At 39.0% G+C, this 20348-nt stretch overlaps 3 protein-coding genes across 4 annotated transcripts; 1 reads left to right on the top strand and 2 right to left on the bottom strand.

Moving 5' to 3' along the window:
* Positions 1-1127: 1127 nt before the first annotated feature.
* On the bottom strand, positions 1128-10933 carry LOC131776455 (sterol regulatory element-binding protein 1). 2 transcript variants are annotated; one of them, XM_059092626.2, is made up of 13 exons: positions 10777-10933; positions 8331-9313; positions 7509-7814; positions 7226-7340; positions 6603-6932; positions 5890-6158; positions 5106-5376; positions 4749-4915; positions 4399-4561; positions 3530-3860; positions 2669-3053; positions 2334-2472; positions 1128-2242 (listed from the first exon to the last, which is right to left on the bottom strand). In XM_059092626.2, exons 1-13 carry the CDS (start codon positions 10892-10894, stop codon positions 2019-2021), a joined length of 3801 nt encoding a protein of 1266 aa, XP_058948609.2. In that variant the 5' UTR covers positions 10895-10933; the 3' UTR covers positions 1128-2018. The 2 variants fall into 2 exon arrangements, with proteins under 2 accessions (XP_058948609.2, XP_058948610.2); XM_059092627.2 differs by lacking the exon at positions 10777-10933 and adding an exon at positions 9983-10115.
* Positions 10934-11041: 108 nt separating this feature from the next.
* On the top strand, positions 11042-15355 carry LOC131776453 (tetratricopeptide repeat protein 29-like). Its single transcript, XM_059092624.2, has 10 exons — positions 11042-11179; positions 11937-12188; positions 12325-12548; positions 12649-12834; positions 13047-13189; positions 13324-13390; positions 13574-13659; positions 13769-13860; positions 14048-14171; positions 14422-15355. The coding sequence occupies exons 2-10, from the start codon at positions 11971-11973 to the stop codon at positions 14881-14883; spliced, it is 1602 nt and encodes a 533-aa protein (XP_058948607.1). The 5' UTR covers positions 11042-11179; positions 11937-11970; the 3' UTR covers positions 14884-15355.
* Positions 15356-16114: 759 nt separating this feature from the next.
* Positions 16115-20283, bottom strand: LOC131776454 (sequestosome-1-like). The gene is made up of 5 exons (XM_059092625.2): positions 19491-20283; positions 19099-19221; positions 18168-18758; positions 17674-17828; positions 16115-17171 (listed from the first exon to the last, which is right to left on the bottom strand). Exons 1-5 carry the CDS (start codon positions 19654-19656, stop codon positions 16938-16940), a joined length of 1269 nt encoding a protein of 422 aa, XP_058948608.2. The 5' UTR covers positions 19657-20283; the 3' UTR covers positions 16115-16937.
* Positions 20284-20348: the final 65 nt, after the last annotated feature.

Genomic DNA, 20348 nt, shown 5'->3' with positions numbered 1-20348 from the left:
TTATAGTATTTCCTGTACTCTATTGGTAAACAGGTTATTGTTGACGTTGTCTGAGTTCTTTTTTAATTAAAAAAGTTCTCATGCAATTTCGGAATTAGTCTGCTACTGATCACGTTCGCACATTGACGAATGTTTGGCTGAATTTTCCTTGAATCGTATTTCCTTTAGTCTGTATTATCCGGACATGAGAAAAAGATTTGACGTTCTTTCAATTTTAAAGACATCTGTAGTTCCAAAGGAATCACCAATTTAGTCTAATCAACAGGACGGATTACCTTAGAAATAAAGACAATTTAGTAAATCGACAGAGGAAGATTTTTTGTTAATTGTTGTTACTAGATGAAAGATGAAATCACCAAAAAAAAAACCCCAGCACCATGGTCACGTACGAATCATAATTTTTTTAACCCTTCTATGCCTAGAAAGGTCTAATTTCGTTACCCGCTGACAAACAGTGTAGAAACAAAGTTACAGAGATCAAATATTGTTAAATTACTTTAAATATTTAGAGCTCTTAGATTTTACACGGAGATTAACCAGTCATCTTTTTTTTTCTTAGCTCGAATTGATTGAATTGTAGTTTTCGTCTTCCATCGTGGTTCCATTTTAACAGCTCATAGAAATGCTTGGGTTGGCCTTCGAGAGTTTTTAATGACACCTGGCCAAGCAGCCGGAGTTAATCCCTCTCCGTATTAGCTCCAGGAGTAACGAATCTGGCTTACAACGAATATATTATCTCAAGCTGAGTGGGCAGAAACTGATGGTGTAGCCAAACAGTTTTGATACCAAGGTTACGTTCATGTGGGGCTAGAATGTTATTTTTTCTTTGAACGATTTCGACGGAATATCCCGTGACAGATCTAGCAAGGAAAGAGTGACTGTCCTTTGTCGTAAAAGTTCGGCATAAATTGTGGAACGATTGGAAGCAGAGCTTACTGCATAATATATTTTTAGGAGGACAATTCATCAAATCCTAACCCACAATTACAAAACTGTTAAATCAGAATATGAGAATTCGACTGCTAAGTATTTTATGCGGCTACAAACGCAAGTGAATGAATGCCCTTTTGTTGCGCCCCAAAAATAATTAGGACACATTTCTGAACGTTAGACCGCAGAAGGGGTCATTTTTGAAACAGTACATCAATAATTTTATTTAGGTTACACTAAATTGAAAAACGCTATTTATCATTCAGATAAGACATACATTAATTTCACACGCATATTGAGAAACTAACACGTACGTGTCTACAGTTACCATACCGTGTTATCTTACAGGTTTTTTCCTTTTTCCAAAGTAGTCAATGTTCCAATAATATTCCTGCAACAACACAGTTTTTTTTAAACTACTATCTCAACTGATTTCAATCACAATCATTGGTGTCACTTATCTTAAGCATCCAACAACTGGCTTGGGGGTAAATAACTGGAATAAAATCACCTTCAGACGTAAGTACTGGTTCATGATTCTTTTCAAATTATGTTAAATGTTTCACTAAAAAAACGATAACAAATATGTGACGTAAGTCTTTCCTTAGGTATAAAATAAAATATTTAATGCACATACATACTTATTTTAAATAGACCATCTCTCTTCTCTATTTTTTCCTTTACTTTAAAGAGTTTTTCGACGCTTTAGCTATCTTGATTTTGCGTTTACTTTCACCATTAATTCTCAGTTACTTATGGCAAAGCTGTTATTATTGTGACGCAAATTAAGCACACATATGATCTTCTATGACATGATGTGGGGTGCCGGAGACAGCTACATGCTGTCGCTTCGCCTCTGTTACACGGATTTTGTGGCTCTCGTTTCCTCAGTAACCAAAAGACGGGAAGACAAGCCATGCAATTACGCCTTAACTCTCCTGTAGTCCTAAGAATTTCACACTAGAATTTGCAGTCAGCGCTATGAATGGTAGGGAAATATTCGAAAGAATGCTGGGGCCTACGAAAGATTTTGAAGCATACATAGCGAAATATACGTAACAGGAACGATGTCAATTTAAAATCTGCTGTCATTCGACGGCTGAAACCGAGTTCAGCTGAAGCAGAAGTTGCTGACATTCCTGCAGTGTTCGCTTGTCTCCGATTTTCTCCAGGGAAGTGGCAGCCTCAACCAGCATCTTCTTACGTTGACACGGACCGGATAGGAAAGGCAGAGGGAGGTGTCGGCAGGCCATCATAAGGGCTGCAGCCTTCTCCCGCTCACCTGTTACACATGTTGTCTCTTCCTCGTCTCCTGAAAACAGTAAAAAAAACCAATCAATCAGTCAGTCAATCATCTGCTAACTAATGGTTGACACATTCAAGAAAAATAACCAAAAGATCACCTTCGTCTTCAGGCTGCTGTCCTTTGTGGTGACGAGAGGTGACCACTCGCTGTCTCAGCGTGCTCCTCTGTAACAGATGGTGAGTCTCAGTAGGGTTGGCGCCTGCCATTAGACGAGCCACAGCCTCGTATAAATAGAGCTGAGGGAAAAAATGGCACAACATTAGCCTCCAGCTCACATAGAATTAGCAGAGGGAACCTCGCTTATTGTCTTCATTTAAATGTAAGGGAAGAAGGCCCGCACAGAGAAAATTGGAGTTTTTCCTCCTTTATGTCTGAGGCAAGGGAAATGGGAGTTGTCCACATCATGGCTAACAAAAAAAAAGGAAAGTTTACCCTTGGCAGAGCAGCTGGGAGGTTGTGGGTGAGTTTCTGCAAACTCTCCAAATCATTCTGAAACGAACGCAACTCAACCGGATCAGTTGGGACAGTCGCAGTAAAGCGAGGCTTCTGTGAAAATTCCCAGATATCCTTTCGAGTACCCAGCAGCCAATCACAGCACAAAAGCTGTGCGAGCTGGTGTAGGCGGCTGCTGGTGGACTGGTACAGAGACGATGTCAGGTTGATGCTCTCTTGCAGATGAAGACCCGACTTCTTGCACAGCTGTGCACAATCTTCAAGTGAGCTGGGTTGCGTGTCCCCACTCAAAATCTGTTTCTTAGCTAGGTACGCTCTAAGGATAGCTTTTGCTAATGGGTCTCTTGAGTTTGCCACAGGATCTCTAAAGCAGAACAAATTGTCATGGTCAGCAAAAATTGTAAACAATTTTACAGATGTTCTCAAGGAAGAATGACTGGAAGGGACAAAAGAGCATCAGAAGCATATCTGTTTTTTTATTTAACCTTATGTCAGCCATTTCTTTTTCAACATGACACTGTCAAAATAAAGAGGAGAATGATTATGAAACCACTCTAACCATCGAGAAATTAAGGGGCAGAATTCCCTGGACATTTGTTTAAAATACTTTTTAATTTTCATTTGTAATGGTCAATATTATACCATTCCCTCAACTGAACCAAAGAAAACCAGAGAAAAATCCTTGTGGTTTGCCTCAACAAAATACCCTTGTGATAAGGGTGACCATATCGTTAAAGATCAGGATAAAAAATGTGGCTCAGATATTTGTTTACAAAACTGACAATGTCTATGTAGCTTGCAAGTCCAGTCCACTTGCACACCATAACACATCTAACTTACTCTGCATTCCACAAGCTCTTGGGAACACTCTCAATTGTACTGTAAAACCTCTCAGCAGTCTCGTCTTCTCCTTGCAGCCAATGAACTGCCACCATTCCCACTGCTACCCACCATTTGGAAACCTCATCATCACCAACAGCTGAAGACATGTTGACAGGCTTCTCACTAGTAGATGCACACTCGTTCAGCATGTGAAGATACCTGAGGGCATCTCGCACACTCTTATCACCAGTGGTATCTTCATCTGTTGCACTTGGTAATACAATAGATGAGAGAGCATATCGGAGGAGGTACTCCCGGAATGCTTGACTCACATGAGCCACTGGGTTGGCTAGATGGTAAATTGCATCAAATAATTTCAGTCTAGTAGTAACTTCTCACACATAATTTATCTTCATACAGATGTAAAAATAAGGCAAAATAAAAGTAACATGTTCCACCAAATTCCGACCATCTGAAGCACAAAATGTTTGCAATAATACTTTTAAATTTGTTTCCATTGGTTACTATTTCTCCAGACCTGATGTGCAAGCCTTATGCTAATCCAGAAGTGAAAGTTATAGCCACGGCCAAACTCACTAGGTAAGAAACTTAAATAACAAAATGCCTTTCTCTATTCAGGAGTACAAATAAAGGTAGCAGCCAACTTTCAGGAGATTCCATCTGACAAAAATACTGTGGGAGAGGAGGGGTGGGGAGCCGAAAGATGGTAATCTACACTGAACTACTGCCCTATCCATGAAAGATCAAAAGGACTGTTATTTGCTCACTGCTGCAGAATTTATGGATACCCCTTGTACTTCACCTGCCCTACTCCATGCAGCAGACAAAAGGAGAGGAAAGTTTCTTTTTTACAAAATTACACTCACTTTTGTCACTTATACTGGCCCACATGCTATCACCTCCCTGGCAGGTCCACCGACTGCTGACAAAGAAGCGGTGTCCCTTTGGGCGGAAGAGCCACTGCAGTGAAGCTGGAACTGTTGTTCCACGAGATGCATAAGATGTTTGTGCCCGGCCAAGGAAGTACCTCTGAACAAAACATATGGTGTCAGCGTAACCATTCTAATACCTATGTCTGACAACATAAGAAAAGTCTGCAGACTTAGGATGGACAAAATGAAATGATACACAGACTGATGACACTGGAATATGTCAAAACTGAAAAAGTCTTATCAGTGAAAGAGCATACTGTACTCTCTTTGAATATTCAACTCACAGCAATAAAGTGAAGTCCATCTGGGAATGAAGTCCTTATCTGTATTGCAGCTGATACGTAGATTTCTGCTAAGATGTCGATGCTTATCAGTTTGTCCGCAGACTCTGCAAGGTTCACAGCTGCCAAGCCAAGAAAGGAAGAACGCCAGCCATTCACAGAGACATGACCTACAAAAATATACATACACTTGTACTATGAGAAAGTTGCACCTTTCCAATGATACTCTCTCACAACATACAGAAAGTTTGATCTAGCATGAATAATTAGAATAGTATTTTCTCCTAAAATTTAACTGAAGAATAAAAGGTAAAGCTTACAAACACTTGAGCAGCATGTGGGACCTTCAAAGAACATTACCTGTAAGGCTCAATTGATGCAACTTATGGTAGACTAAAGCTGCATCTTTGGCTGATATTTTAGCATAATCCTTTGTATCAGTACTTCGTCCCCATAAATTTATTCCTCCAGCAGCAGATGCAAGCCAAGTTCCAATCCATAGCCTCTGAAGAACATGACGCATCAACTGCCAAACAAGGCCACAAGCCACGTCAAGCTTTGAAACAGGAAGGGGACGTTTTAGTGCCCTGAGGCAAATTTCTAGGTGACGAGCTGCTGAGATAGTATCACCCTGAAAAAGAAATTGACAACTCTTAATTAATGCATACAAAGTCTCAAAGGCCATTACACTTCGAATTTGATACAACTGTGGTCATGTGACATACTTTCAACCACAACTGTAAACAACAAAGACAAAGCAATTTAATTTCCACATAACAAGACTCATCTAAAGGCTGTGATATTCATGTCTAGGCTTACTTTGACAGTGCTCCAAGCTGCCTCACAATGGAAAGCAGAAAAAAAATTACTATGTGTTAATGGAAATGGTTCACACTGAGATAAACATTTGCATTAAATATCATAATATTGAAGTCCTGTTGCTTTCTCTCCAGCAAAATTGGCTATTTAAACTCAGTTGCCTAAGTATTAAGCTTTGAGAAGTTGTATGAACCTCCAAAACTGATTGTCAGGCAACTTTGCCTTAATTTCTGGCAATCATATTGAGAATTTAGGTAGTCACAACCTGACCTTGACAAAGTTAAGCTTGGTATTCACCTCTCCATTGTGCTCCTTTTAACCTTACCTTAATTAAGTCTTCATCAGCTTGATTTCTGTGTCTCCAGAATAAGACTGCATTATCAGAGTGTGGTCTCGTCACAGGCTCCCCAAACACAAAGATACGCACCAACACTGCCAAGGCTACAAAAGCATGCAGAGACCAGTTAAGGGCAATCAGGGCAGTATTCCAAAGCCAATTTTCCTGCTGTATGGTGACATTTTCCCCATAAGAATGCAATGTCCTTCCGGCAGCACGGGGTCTTTCACTTTCCACAGGGTTAGAGAAAAGCATACCTGTTTGAACAAAGTGCACTTTACAAAGACAGTTTGAGCAAAAACACTTTTGTTACCACCATAAATTTCCACATGTGAATAATAAAACCTCAAAGTTAGAATAGTATAGGTAGTTCAAAAGTCACAACCAAACATTTCAAAAAGGTTTTGTGATTACAGCATTTCTGTGCTCAAAGTTACTTCTTCTGCAACTGATTTTGTTTATACTAGAGAAAAATTTCAGTAGTGAATTTACTAGTTTGTTTTACTTATGGGAATTACATCAATGAAAAAAGACTCGTGAACTTATGCAACAATGAACAAGTGATGTTGAAACTTTCATAAAAACATGAAATTTAGGCTGTTCTGTGTACTATTCGTAATGACTGTCTTTCAAAAGAAGCGACATTGTGAAATTTAGGTAGATAACAGCAGTTAAAAAGACACCGAGGCTATTGACTTCACCTTTATCAAGCTGAGGCACAATGTAACTCAAAGGGTTGATAAACAAAAAGGTAAACATGAAAGCAAACAATGCCACGCGGGTGCGATCCATCATTCCACAGCTATTGACAGGCAGGGCTTCTACTTTGATGTGAGTCTTGTCTTTGCTCTGTGGATCTGGTGTAGGAGGTGTAAGAGGGCTTGTTATAACACTACTAGCTTTGGCAACTTCTTCTATCTTGTTGGATTCTTCACTCTTTACAGCTTCAGCCTCCGTCATAGTGCAGTCTTCCATTACCTCTTTCTTTACCTGATGTTCCTTTTGCTTTCGAACAAGCTCTGTGATGGTTTCTGAGTAGGATTGAAGGGAATTAATCCATTTTTTTCAAGATCAATATAAAGCAGTATTTTACCCTAAGTAAGTGCAAACAATACAAAAGTGCTCAAAAGTTTGTTTTAACCTACAGAATGTTAATGAACCAGCCTGACAAGAGCACTTCAAACCAAGGAAGTACCTTGTGACATGTGCCTGTTACAGTCCCCAGAACACATTAACCAGCCTTCTGAAATACATGTAGACAGTACTTTGTGTAATATGTGCATTTTACTCCTTGTCTTACAAAAACAGTATCAATAGTCTTTACCTCTTTTTTGCTGTGCCATTTTCAAACTCATGTTTTCTTGTTTGAGGCGTGCATTTTCATTTTGGAGCTTCATTATTACCTCTATGGCCTTCCGCAACACACCAGCCTTGTTCATCTTAAAAAAAAGTGGCAACAACATTAAAATCACACACACCCTTAGCAAAGTTCCTGTTTTCTTTCTTTCAGCAAACTGCAATGCTTCTACAAAAAATGGTAAAAATTTTATTTTTATAGTTTTAGATAATAATAAGAAACAATGATTGTTTCAAAATGATAGCCTCACCTTTGCATCTGGCCCACACACAAGGTCTTTCAACTCCACAATCTTGTCATTGATACTTGTGCGGTATCGCTTCTCAATCAAATTGTGAGCTGATCGCTTTTCTGTTTTGACTCCTCCTTGGCCCTTACCATTTGTCAGGCGACTAATTGGAATCTTGTTTGGATCCAAGACAATGGGAATTGTAGCTGTTAGGACCCCATTAGGACCTTGGGACAGTGTGGGCTGAATCTGTGATTGGCTAAGTTCAATAGTTCCAATGACAGTGGAAGCAGAATCTGGCTTTACGATCTGTGGTTGCACAAGATTCTGGAAGATACAGAGTTACAAACAATTTAAACACACAGCACTATTCTTACATTAAAAGAGTTCAAGAAAAAATTTGAGCATAATAATCTTTACGAGGGAAATTCAGTCTTTTTAGGGAATTTCTATAATAACTGAAATTTCATATGAAAGGTGTACTTGTGAGTATGATCATGGTTTCTAGATACATGTAAATGATGGTTCAATTGTTTGTCTTGAGACACAAAATCACTATCACTCTACATAATAGACTTCAATGTTTTCACTAGTAAATTGCATGTTTCCAACAGATGATGTGTTTGAATTGTAATGTATCACAAGAAGAAGCATGATGTTTAGCTGCTATTGGTGCAATTGTGAATGCTATCATGGGCCCATTATGTTACTTTTCTTTAATTTGGACCAGCTAAAAAAATTCACACACATCTAGCCACAATCAAGGTGAAACAAGTGATAAATCCTCCCGAAAGTCAGTGAGAGATTTCAACCAGACTACACTTCATTAAAAGAATCACTCACCTGCTGAGTTTGTGGACTTGTGACTTGTGAATTTGAATGAACAGGCAACACTGGAGAAGTTGGATGGACAGGGGATCCTGGTGCTGATGACAGTGAAGAGATAGAGGCTGGAGAGGGAACCTGTTGTTGAGGAGATAACTGTTCTTCAGGAACTACCACTTGCTGCTGTGGCACTACAGTTGTGCTCTGTTTGGGTAACACACCCAGTTGCTGCAAAAGCTGTTGTAGCAGAGTGTTCTGACTTGATGAAGGCTGGCTTGTTGAACACTGTGGCTGGACAGTTGGCAGCTGAAGCTTTGGTTGTAATTGCGGCAGTTGCTGCTGCTGTTGTTGTTGCTGCTGTTGTTGCTGTTGCTGTTGCTGTTGTTGCTGCTGCTGCTGTTGTTGTTGCTGCTGCTGCTGTTGTTGTTGTTGTTGTTGCTGCTGCTGTTGCTGTTGCTGTTGTTGAAGCAGCAGCTGCAGGAGTTGAGGGGTTGTCTGAGACATCTGTGGTACCTGTTGTGTAACAACTGTTGGCTGTTGGACTGTAACAGCACAAGACTGTGAGGTTGGTGCAAGGATTGAAGGCTCCTGAAGAAGCTGTTCTAAGCTCTTGGTGTGCATTGCAGGGGGAGCTGGTTTGGAATTCTGTCCTTGAAGTAAATTAAGCAGGTACTGGGTGGTGGTGTTCTGATTCTGTGTAGGAGTGCCATGCTGACCAGGATCACAAACTCCTGGCTCCTGTTTCACCTTTACCTTGGGTTGAAACATAGGAAATGGTGATTGGTCTTGTTGTTGTGTTGTAAGTTTGGAGAGATAGTCTGCAAAGTTCAGTGAGGATGAAGAATCATCATCTGTATCCATTGACTCTGGAGGTGTGATTGGAGGTGAGAGAATAAGCTGTGAAGGGTCAGTCTTAAGGTTCACCCCAGGTGAAAGTGCTGTACTGTTTTGTTCCTGATCACCATCAGATGGTGCTCCACAAAGGAAATCCAAAAATCCCTCTAAATACAAAGACGAAGATGTCATAAATAAAACCAAAAAAAAAAATAGAAAATTAACCAGTTACCCTACAATTGCACATCTGTGTTATAGACACTTATCATTTTTTCCTAACTGATTCTCCAAATCCTGTTGAATTATCTAGGGTTTCACAGTAATTAAATATACTGTGTAATGGGATCAATAACTCATAAGACACAGAAAGAGAGAATGTGCAAAAAAGCTTACTCATATAGGAGGCTGAACACCTATTTATCTATCAAACACAAAAAAGTTTTATTTGGAATATCAGACATAAACAAGTCAACATGTTAAGAGAGAGTGCAGAACTAAGATAAGAACCTCTTTAATTAATGCAGGTCTACAAACCTCTTCACTTAACATGTCACCCATACGTAATATGAAGTTGATCTACATGACCTTGCACAAATTGTCTCATTTGTCTAACTGTGTGATCTACATTTGCCTTCTAAAAGAGGTTTCAGTAAAAGAGAACAATTCACAGACTAAATGCTGTTTTACAGACTGCATACTAGACAGCTTGGCTAATGAATTCCATACATTAAAGATTAACCACAAACCTAAACTACTAACTGACACTTGCAGCGATAAGCACTGTTTGTAAACCACAATGGAAGTAGCTTTGCTTCCATGAATTAGGCAAAACTTACAATCATTTAATATTTCATGGACCAAGTTTGGCGAAACAAAACTACATTTAGCCAGTATTTTGATGAATTTTACTCCTTGTAAATTTATTTACAATCTGAAGGTAAATACACCCTATGTGGACGATTTCGCTTCAGACGTGAAAAGAAATATGACCTTGCTAAGCTCAGTTATTTAACAGCACACAAGTATCCACCCCTGACATGCCCTGATCAAACCTTTTTATGCAACAAGCCAATCACGAGACATAACCAACGCATGCACGGTCCGTGGTTCACTTAATCAACAACAAATGTCACATGCACATATGCAAAACTGAAAATAAACTTTGTAACATGCAAATCTTGTCACGAGAGTGCATGCCCAAAGCTTATTAATCGGTGTCAGAAAAGAAAGTTGGTTGTTGAGGCTTTAGGAAAATACAATACACGAGTGACTATAAGCATAATTTTAATCAAGCGCATGGGCTGCCTTACGCTTAAGGAAGTGAAACAGAACATAAATTAACAATCCGCTTAGAGTCACATTTATATCTGCTACGCGTGTGAACATTCGCACTCAACTTTGACGACACTAAACATCACAAGTGAAAAAGAAAACTTTAGCAAGATCTTTTCATTCATTTCGAATCATCTGGCGAACTTAACTATGGTAATTTACCACCTTTTCTCTGATATGAACGAAACATCCTTGTAACTTAATGCAAAAACAACCACGAAGTTACGGTGATCTTGGACAGGAATTTAGCGAGTAATACGGACACTAGGTAAAGATATGAAGAGATTAATAAACTTACCGTCAAAATCGCCTATCATAGGATCATTCATGGCTCTATCATCGTTAAAATTCGTTCCTAACTCAGGTATCGTTTCACTCAAAAGTGACTGCCATCCATCGTCCGGAGGGTCCGCCATTTTGGCTTCATCACCAAGCTATTTTTTTCTACCAATCACAGCGCGGCTAGATCGGGTGATCTTCGAACGATTTTGCGTCATATTTTTTTTCGGATAGTATCCCACATATACTTGCGATCTTTGGGAGTTGTTTCGTGAGACTGTTTTGAAGGGTTGCCATGGTAATGACGTCACAGCTAATGGTGCTTCGTGATCAAAAAACATGGCGAAAATTGGGAATGATACTTTCGTTTGGACGGGAGAAGTGTTATCTTTGATGAAGTGATCGATTTGCGGTGGAAACAGGTACATTTTAGTGTTTTTCTTTGATTTGATCCACCAGAAGGCAAGTGTTTGGGGACAGATTGTTGACTATTTTGTGCGGGTGTTTAAAGTCTTAGGCATTTGTCAGTCTTGACACCTCACTACCTGAGGCCGTCGACGAAAGTTACTTTCGAAGTCTCTTGTGTAGAGGCTCTTGAACCACTGTGTTTTATTCATGTTTCAAACTATGAAATAGACTGGGTGAATGTAATTAAATCGGTACACTCGACCACAAATTCAAAGTTATTGTGGGGTTACACTTGCCATTTAAGTTCAAAATCATCTCGACCTAAATTGGTCCTCTAAGCAAAAAGAGAGCTACTCTATGCTTTAAAATTTTACATTACATTAGTTCTCTTGCGTACTTGATGATCAGTTTAGTGATAATTGTATTTGGTACCTGACCAATGCTAAATATTTATTCATATTTGTGTTCAATACATCACCACTGTCGAGGTTTTCCTAAACCCCTATACCCCTAAGAGTGACTTGCATCCAATTCCTAACTCCAACTAAAGATGCTCTTGATTGTTAAACAAGTTCTCCTTGACAGCTAGTTAAAAAAAGTGTAGAGAACAGTATGGAGAATATGCATACTGATGTTAGGGTGTGAATGGTTAAATACCTCTTTGTAGCCTTATTTTCCTGGTCCTAGCTGTAAGTCCAAGCATCAAAACACATATGTCAGCATATGTCTCTATGTTTTAAGTGGAGTAAAGCAGGCCTTTTAATTTTATAGTATTAACGTTTAGAAGACCTCTTCAGAACTCAAGATGACCTCACTGGCTACTGCGCTTCCTCCTATCAAAGTTGGTGGCCAGGTCACTCAGCAGGTCATTCGACATGTCCCATCTCCACCAGCCAAAGGTTCCTCTTTAGGAAGTCCATTACGAAGTAGCAGAGGAATACAAAGACCAGAAGGCTCCTTTGTAAGGAGTCCTCCTTCTGATCTGAAGAAAACAGCTAGTTATGAAAAGATTGACACTTCGAGGTATGTAAATACATGTGTGGGAGTTACCAGTCATGAGAAATATTTGTATTGATTTAGAGCACAAGTGTAGTAACTCGCTGAGAGACTGATATGTGCTTCTGTCGACTGTACTAATCATAAATCTTTGTTGTGGCAGGTATCGGAATACCTATGAGCACAATCTTTGCCTTGACATGTTGAAAGAAGGTTTCCATCAGTCATTTCAAGAGCTGTTTAATTTGATGGAGAAACAGAAACAAGATATAAAAAGTTTAGGAGCAGACTCTGGTCTGTCCGATCAACCTTTGTTAGAAGATCAACCAGAGAAACTCGACCAACTGAAATATCATCTAACAACAGCAGAGGCAGCAAAGAGAAGGGGTGAGTTACAAATATGTGATGTGCTGATATCCACCATTGGTATAGATATCATGAAGATATGAAATTAACTATTGCTTGTTTTTCTCCCTTTAATTTTTAGGCAAGATGGACCAAGTTTATCACAGCTTATTGGCCCTGGCAAGATTCTTTGAAGAGGCTGGTGACTTTTGGCTTTCAGATCACTTTTATGGCTCTTGTTTGAAGACAAGTCTGAAGATTAGAGGAGATGGAAGAAGGAAGGAATCAGAGGCTAACTGCAACATGGGATTGGCCTCTGAGAAAAGAGGTAAAATTGTTGATCAAAAGACAGGGTCCAACAACATCTGATGTTTAGATCAATTCTTTTTATGGTTTCCCTGTCTTAAAGCTTATGAAATATGTTATTTCAAAAAATATATTAAAATTATAAAAATATATTAAGTTTTGCAAACAAAGACAAACTAGAGTGTGTACAATAATGCTGTTAGTGGTAACTTATTCATGATTTTTTATTTACAGGGGACTTGTTCAAAGCAGCAGAGTATTTAGAATCATTTTACAACTTGACTAAAGGGCGACTGTGGCAGACAGATGATGGAGAAAATCTACATTCACTCTCTTGTGGACACCTTAGGAGAGTGTATACAACCATGGCAGATGAGGTATAGTGCAAACAATATCTTAGGCTAGAAAATTTGACTTGGATCTCTGATATTAAACCAGAAGTGAATATAGATCTACTATGTAACGTGTTCTATTTATTTCCAATCTGTGATTTTTCTTTCAATTTTCATAGGTTAAAGAGGTTGACTTGATGAAGTCAATAGAATATCTCCTGAAAGCATATGGAATGGCAAAAGAAAGTAAGTCTGAAAATCCCAGGAGCATTCTCTTTTGCTGTTTGCCTGTCTGTCTCCCTTCCTCTTGACTGATATATTTTAATGCCCATAATAATATTTTTTTTAGGCAGATAAATGATCTTGCAATTTCCATTTCCATCTGTAAAATCAAACAAACAAACTTCTATGATTCTGGCTTTGTGATAGGTGGTGATAGTCAACAAGAAGGTTTGGCTGGCTATCGCTTGGGATGTGCTTATGAGGAGATTGGAGATGCTGAAACAGCCATTCTGGTAAGAAATAAGAGAGGTTTCATCAGTAAGAAAATTTGTCTTGGTGTAATGGTGTAACTGGCAACTCAGTTTACAGATAGCTAATTATCATGCTTGATATATTTTTTAGTATCATAATGGGTACTTGGAGAAATGCCAGCAGAACACAGATGATGTTGGAATGGGGAGAGCTTGTCAGGCCTTAGCAAGAGCTTATGAGTTGTAAGTTCTTTTATTTTGTCTAATAATTTTCCAAAACATGTACTAGCAAGGTAGCAGATATACAATTTGGCAAATGTTTGCTATTAAATAAACCATCTCTTAAAAAAGTTTCAACCTGAATTTTTTATTTGTTTAAGTTAAGTTTTTGGGTGTGTGTAAGCAAGGGTATAATTGATTCCTTTCACAGGCAAGGAGATGTGGAAAGTGCTATGAAGTATCTTGAGATGTTTGTTGAGTTGGCTGATCGATCTCAGCAATTACCAGAACAACAGAGAGCTTGTACAAGTCTTGGTTCTATTTATAACTCCCTGGTAAGACAAGAGACCTGTGCATGGCACATTTGAACTTTATTATTCATTCAATATCCTTTATTTTCTTTAGCTATTCCAAAGTTGTGCAAATAGTTTTTTGAGCCTTATACATGAACTGAGCTGCTAGCTAGCCTTATCCATCTATTGCTATTTGTGAGGTGTGATTGGAAGGAAACCAGCCAATATTCAGCGGCCACAGATATAGCATCATGATTTTCTGACAAAAGCTCTTTTTATTTCCTTTATTCAGGGAAAGTATGAAGATGCTGTGCGCATGTACAGGAGAGGCTTTGAGATAGCTCAGGATCTGGCTGCAGTTGAAACCACTGAAACAACAAGAGTGGAATATGGAGTTGCTTTGGCACACACTCTTCTTGCAGGCTACTCTCAATGTATGGATCAGGTTAGCAAGAGTAATATACAAAGACTGCTTGACTTTAAGAGCTCAAGATGGGACACTTTCTCAGAAGAAGCAACTCTTGGAGATGAAGAGGGTGAAGAGAATGAAGGAAGTCAGCCAAGCAGTGTTGTGGGTACAGGAGAAAGTGAGGACTCAGTTGAGGGGGAGGGTGACAAGGAAACTAGAACTACTGACCCTACTGCCGAAGGAGAAACCAAGGATGTGCAAATGAATGGTGGATCAGATTCAGGGGTAACAAGTGAAGGAGAGAATGGGAAAGATGACCATCTTGAAAGTCAACCAACAGAGTAAAGTATTTGCAAAAGAACATTGAAACAAAAAAAGATAAATGTATACATGACTTGTGAGATATAATTCATTCAAACTGAGTGTGAGCAGAACACGGGTCCACTGGGAGTCACACCAGATTTTGCTGAAGAATGGGTCAGTGTACTCCAGTCAGTAACCTTTGGCAAAGTGATTCTATTTTCTTACAAATGAACAAAGATTCCCTTTTGATGTGACTAATTTGCCAGACCATCTAATCTTTAAAAAGAGTGTTATAAGAATGGCAGGCTGCTTATTTATTTCTTGTCACAATTCATCATTCCTCTGTTAAATTGAAGGGTTTGTTACCAGTGACTGTTTTTTTTTTTTTTTAGGTATTAAGATACAGAAAGTTTACATTTTACATAATGTGCTTGGCATGCACTACACAATCGACTATTTCTACATTGTACATATGAGTATCATTGTAAAAATGTAAATTAAATCTCCCTTTGTGTGTGGTGGTAGAAGTTGTGCTTTTACTTCCAATATCAAATCATAAAAACTTCTTGCAGTAATAAAAAATTATGGGGTGCCAAACCAGTCAATATTCCCTCAGTCTGTATTTCTGTGACCTAGTCTACTTTTTACATGGTCAATTCAACTTTTTATATGGTCAACTAGAGTTTTTATGTGGTCAATTTTTTACTTTTAATAAGATCAATTTTTACTTTTCATATGGTCAACTTTTTACTTTTTATATGGTAAAGTTGACTTTTTTACATGGTCAACTTTTTTCATATGGTCAAATTTTTACGGTCAACTTTACACTTCAGACTTCAGACTAATAAAGTGCAGACTGAGGGTAAAATGCAGACTGCAGACCAAGGGTAAAATGCAGACTAAAAGAATCAACTGTTTATGACTGTGGTCTTGACCTGATTGTGAAGCGCAAGAGCAAAGTGTTGAATGTCTTGAAGCTTCTGATACAGAGCACCAATTCCAAGATCATGCCTACCTTCACAGTAGGTGAAGTCAAGGTGAAAAAAAGTAAAAAGTGATCTTATTAAAAGTAAAAGGTTGACTGCATAAAAACTCTAGTTGACCATATGAAAGGTAAAAAGTTGAATGTATAAAAAGTGAACAAGGTCACAGAAATACAGACTGAGGGAATATTGACTGGATTGGTGCCCCATAAAAAAATTGTTTGATGTTGGGCTTTTATCAATATTCAGATGCAACCATGCTACTTGTAGACAAGACCACTCAACATTACTCATCATTTAAGAAGTTTATTTTCACATCACTGCTCATTACAATGCTATTACTGCTCAGTTACATGACACAACCATCAAGCACATTGAATAATTATCAACCACAACCAAAATCTTCACTCAAATAGTTTGAACCCTTCTACAATGGGTTTTTTTTTTTCACTCTTCACAATTTGATTCACCTCCAAAGAAAAAAAAAGGAACTTTTGTACAATGGAATTGTACTCATCAAAATCCAAAATCCAAAACACCTTTTGAACGCATGAAAGGCCATTAATGAAATGTCAACTTCAAATTTAGACAAAGCAGCAAGAAGTTGCCTCCTCCCTTGGCAATTAACTGTAACAAACACTATTTGGTAATCTTATGAGGGAACTAGAAAAAAAGATAATTTTCACTTAAAAAAAAAAAATTTGAACCTCTTGAATGGCACAAACACTTAACTGGTCTTGAAGGTATTTCTCCTCCCATTCATGTTTCTCTCAATGTTACTACAGCAGAAGAAATTACAAATCCTGAGAGGAAAAGGCCTCTATTCCAAAAGGCACCAGAAAATGTTTTTTTTAAAATTTCTGTAATTATCACTTAAAAATTAAAACTTAATACACTTGGCTATACAATCATTTAGTTTCCAGAAGGCTCCCAGATACCAGATCTGTCTAATTTTTTTGAAACAGTTCTATGCAGTTGACATTTCATATGCATGATTCCAATGATTAGCAATTCCCACAAACTTAGTAAATGCTAAATTAAACTGAAAAATTACCACACAAAAAACAACAACAATTGGCTACATATTAAGCAGGATGCACTGTGAGATGTCCATCAATTCTTCCCCTCAAACTGCATGGCATCAAGGACTTTGTTGAGATCATAACCCTTGGTAGTTATCAATTGCCGCAGCCAGCCACTGTCATCTTCAAATCCCATTGCACGCATCTTTGCTATGGCTACCTCCAGAGGGTCAGATGGGACTTCTTCATCAACTGTTCCAGAGGCTCCTTCTTGTGTCTCAGCATTCTCATCAACCAAAACAAACTCCTCTGGAGGCTGGACATCCTAAAAAAACACACTTAGGTTATTTATACTCAAGTAATTACTGCTGGCAGTTCCATGAGGTACAAATATGTCAGCACATACCCCCATCCATGGATGGGTAAGTGCCTTGTCAGATCTAAGGGGTGGCAGAAAGTACTTTGAAAAGTGGAGGCTCATGCTTTTTTTTCCATCCTCAAATTATGCACGGTTGCTGTTATTTAAGAACACTGGGATGTGGAAACCCACATAACCCAAAAACGCATGCTTGACAGATCATTGCAACTTGAATGTAACATATTTTCCTGTCATTTATAGATTCCTACCATAACCCAAGTCATGCAGTTACAATGAAGAGGAGTTGTACTGCTGTAATGATTAAGAAAATTTACTAACACAGGGTTTGGCATCTCCCAAGTCTAGTATTTCAGCATGCACCACCACTTATAGGGGTGAACTTAATCCATTTTTCATATCAAGAAAATATGTTAGATTGTGATAAATTGTCCCAAAGTGATTTCCTCACCATTGCAGAAGTTTCTTTTTCATTTGTTTGTGTGACATTTCCTGGAGCACTTTCATTCATGCCATCATTAACTGTTCGTTCTGTGAATTCTTCAGCAGGACCAGTATCTGCAGTAGGTTGTTGGTCACTTTCCTGACATCTGCCTTGACAACAATCTGCATTCATAATCAGAATCATGACATTAAAGAAACACAGCATTTCCTCCCCATTCACAATTAATTGTTTCTTTAAACATTTCCCAGAAATCTGTGATGCAAGAATGTGAGTGTTATTCCTTAGTATCCAAAGCTATGAACAAAATCATCTTTTCCAATCCTAAAGTTAAGGCTATTTATCCCACAGGAAGTTTCCAAAATTTAATTCATAACACTCTTAACTTTTTATTGGTTCACTGATTTAGGAATTATAACAACCTCTAGCCAAAATCAAAACATGTTCTATACTAATGAAGTCAAGCAATCCAGTTGATGTGCAAGGCTTCTGTAAATGCATACCTTCCTCAGTACTTGCATATGTGTGCACCTCTACACCCAGAGGCCCAAGAAATGACGCAATCGTCTCTCCAACGGCATGAAGAAAGGGCGGTCCAACAGGAACCTCTCCAGTGTTGGCCTCTGTATGGCGATCACATTTCTTTCCTCCGCTGTTGCAACGGCCTCTGGCTTTGCCACAACGACCACGGCCCCCTCTACGGCCAAATCCACGTCCCCATGGGCCAAATCCACGTCCAAAGTCAAATTGATAGGGAGGAATTCCATGAGGAGGAGGAGGACCATGAGGGGGGTGGTGTGGTGGATGACCATGAGGGGGGTGGTGAGGTGGGTGACCATGTGGGGGGTGGCGAGGTGGATGACCAAATCCAAATGGGTTGAAGCCAGGGAACCAGTTGTCTCCAGGAGTTCTTGGTGTTGCAATACGTAGCATCTCATGTTCCTTATGCATTCCTTTAGTCTCGCAGGTCATGCAAAGGTCAAAGTCTGGGCAAACCACACACTTGAACCGGATCCCAAAGATGTGCTTCTCACAACCATCGCACACCACACCAGGGTGGGCTGTGTCAGAGTCCTGTTGTTCAGCTGAGTCCTCTGAAAAATATAAAGTCAACAAAATCAATGCAAATTTAATAATGTTGGTGTTCATCCTTATAAAAATCTGTCGACAGACACAAGAAAAAAGCAAAGACGAAAAGAAAAATTTAACTGGCAGTAAACGGGATTCAGTGTAACTGCTGTCTCATGATGATCAGGCAAAAAGATTTCCCTTTCACACCTACTTAGTTGGACCTGCCACGTCACCTACTGTCTGCAAAACATTCTTGATAAATGTGCAAGAAAAAAATAATTGTATCCGACAATAAGCTCGAGGCTTAGTTTTTTCAATCGGTCAATTGGGAAACAAACAGATGGAAAAAGTATAACATCTTACCAACATTACTGGCGTCCGGTTCACCACCTTTCACAAATACACGAAACACATCGCCACTGATACTTCCTAATGCTTCCACCAACTCTTCATCGCTCGAAAATGTTATCATCTCGTTGTCGGCATCTACGAAGAGAAAAATATGGAGTACATTCAGTTACATAACAAAACATTGGAATAAAAAACAGTTATAAAAAAATTGGCATCGCCCTTCTTTCCTTTAGTCTGTTGGTTAAAATCTTTATGCAATTTGTTCTTCCAAACTTTGTATCTGTCCCAGTTTAAGAGAACAGCTTTTAAGTGAAACTTGTACTGGTACAAAACACAGAGAACTCGACATTTCTCACAAGAGATCGAGCGTGCAAAGCGAATTAACAGAAAACCAATTATCTTACCTTTCCAAAACAATTTGAACACCTTGCCCCTGACGGATGGAAAGACCTGCTCGATCTTCTGCCTCAAATAGGCAAAATTGGCTGAGGCACCTTCGTCGATAGCAAAACGACGAATTTCTTGCTGATTGGTTTCTGGGTTCAAATACGCCTTCACCGAGAGAGCCATCTATTTTCTTGTGTTCCACTAGAATACAGTGAGAATTACCGATACAAACTGATCGATAACTTGTACAGGAATAAAATGAATACCACTTGTCACTGTGAGTTTTATAATGCAACCCTATGTGTTCGAAAAACGTTCGAATACGTTTGTCAGCAATTTTTCTGCCTTGTCATTTATACAAGGTGTTTGTAAATAAAGGATGATGGTATACGTTATCCGAGCTCGGTCGGGAAAACTGGAGATAGGAAACTTTTGTGCCGTGTGGGCTCCGCGCGGGCTCCGTGCGGGTTTCTATCTCCACCCTTCTTAGGCTAGGGAAGAAGGCCCGCAGTTCATTGAGCGTGCTACATTTTCTTTAATGTTCTTAGTGTGTGGCGTATGCTTGCAGCACAATTTTTCCCCGACGTAATTCGTGGCATGAGTCCAAAGAAGTCCTGATGAAAAGACGACAGAATAATTTTTTTCGCCGAGGTCCCGCTTGTCTATCATACACACCGTCAATTTGAGAAAGACTAGACTCATCAAAAACGAGAGATGTGACTCTGATCAATATTCGATAAAACAACTGCTGTACGGGAAATTAGTATCCTGGTCTCTCTTTCGAGAACAAGGAGTATTATGTTCGAGGACCTTATCTGCATCCAGGCCCCAAATGAGAGAAGTACCCGGTTCCACTAGAAATATGAGAGGTGCGT

This window comes from Pocillopora verrucosa, chromosome 14 (assembly GCF_036669915.1).
Source record: "Pocillopora verrucosa isolate sample1 chromosome 14, ASM3666991v2, whole genome shotgun sequence".
Lineage (NCBI taxonomy): Eukaryota > Metazoa > Cnidaria > Anthozoa > Scleractinia > Pocilloporidae > Pocillopora > Pocillopora verrucosa.
Note: the sequence above shows the minus strand (reverse complement) of the source record. Positions and strands in the feature narration are given on the sequence as shown.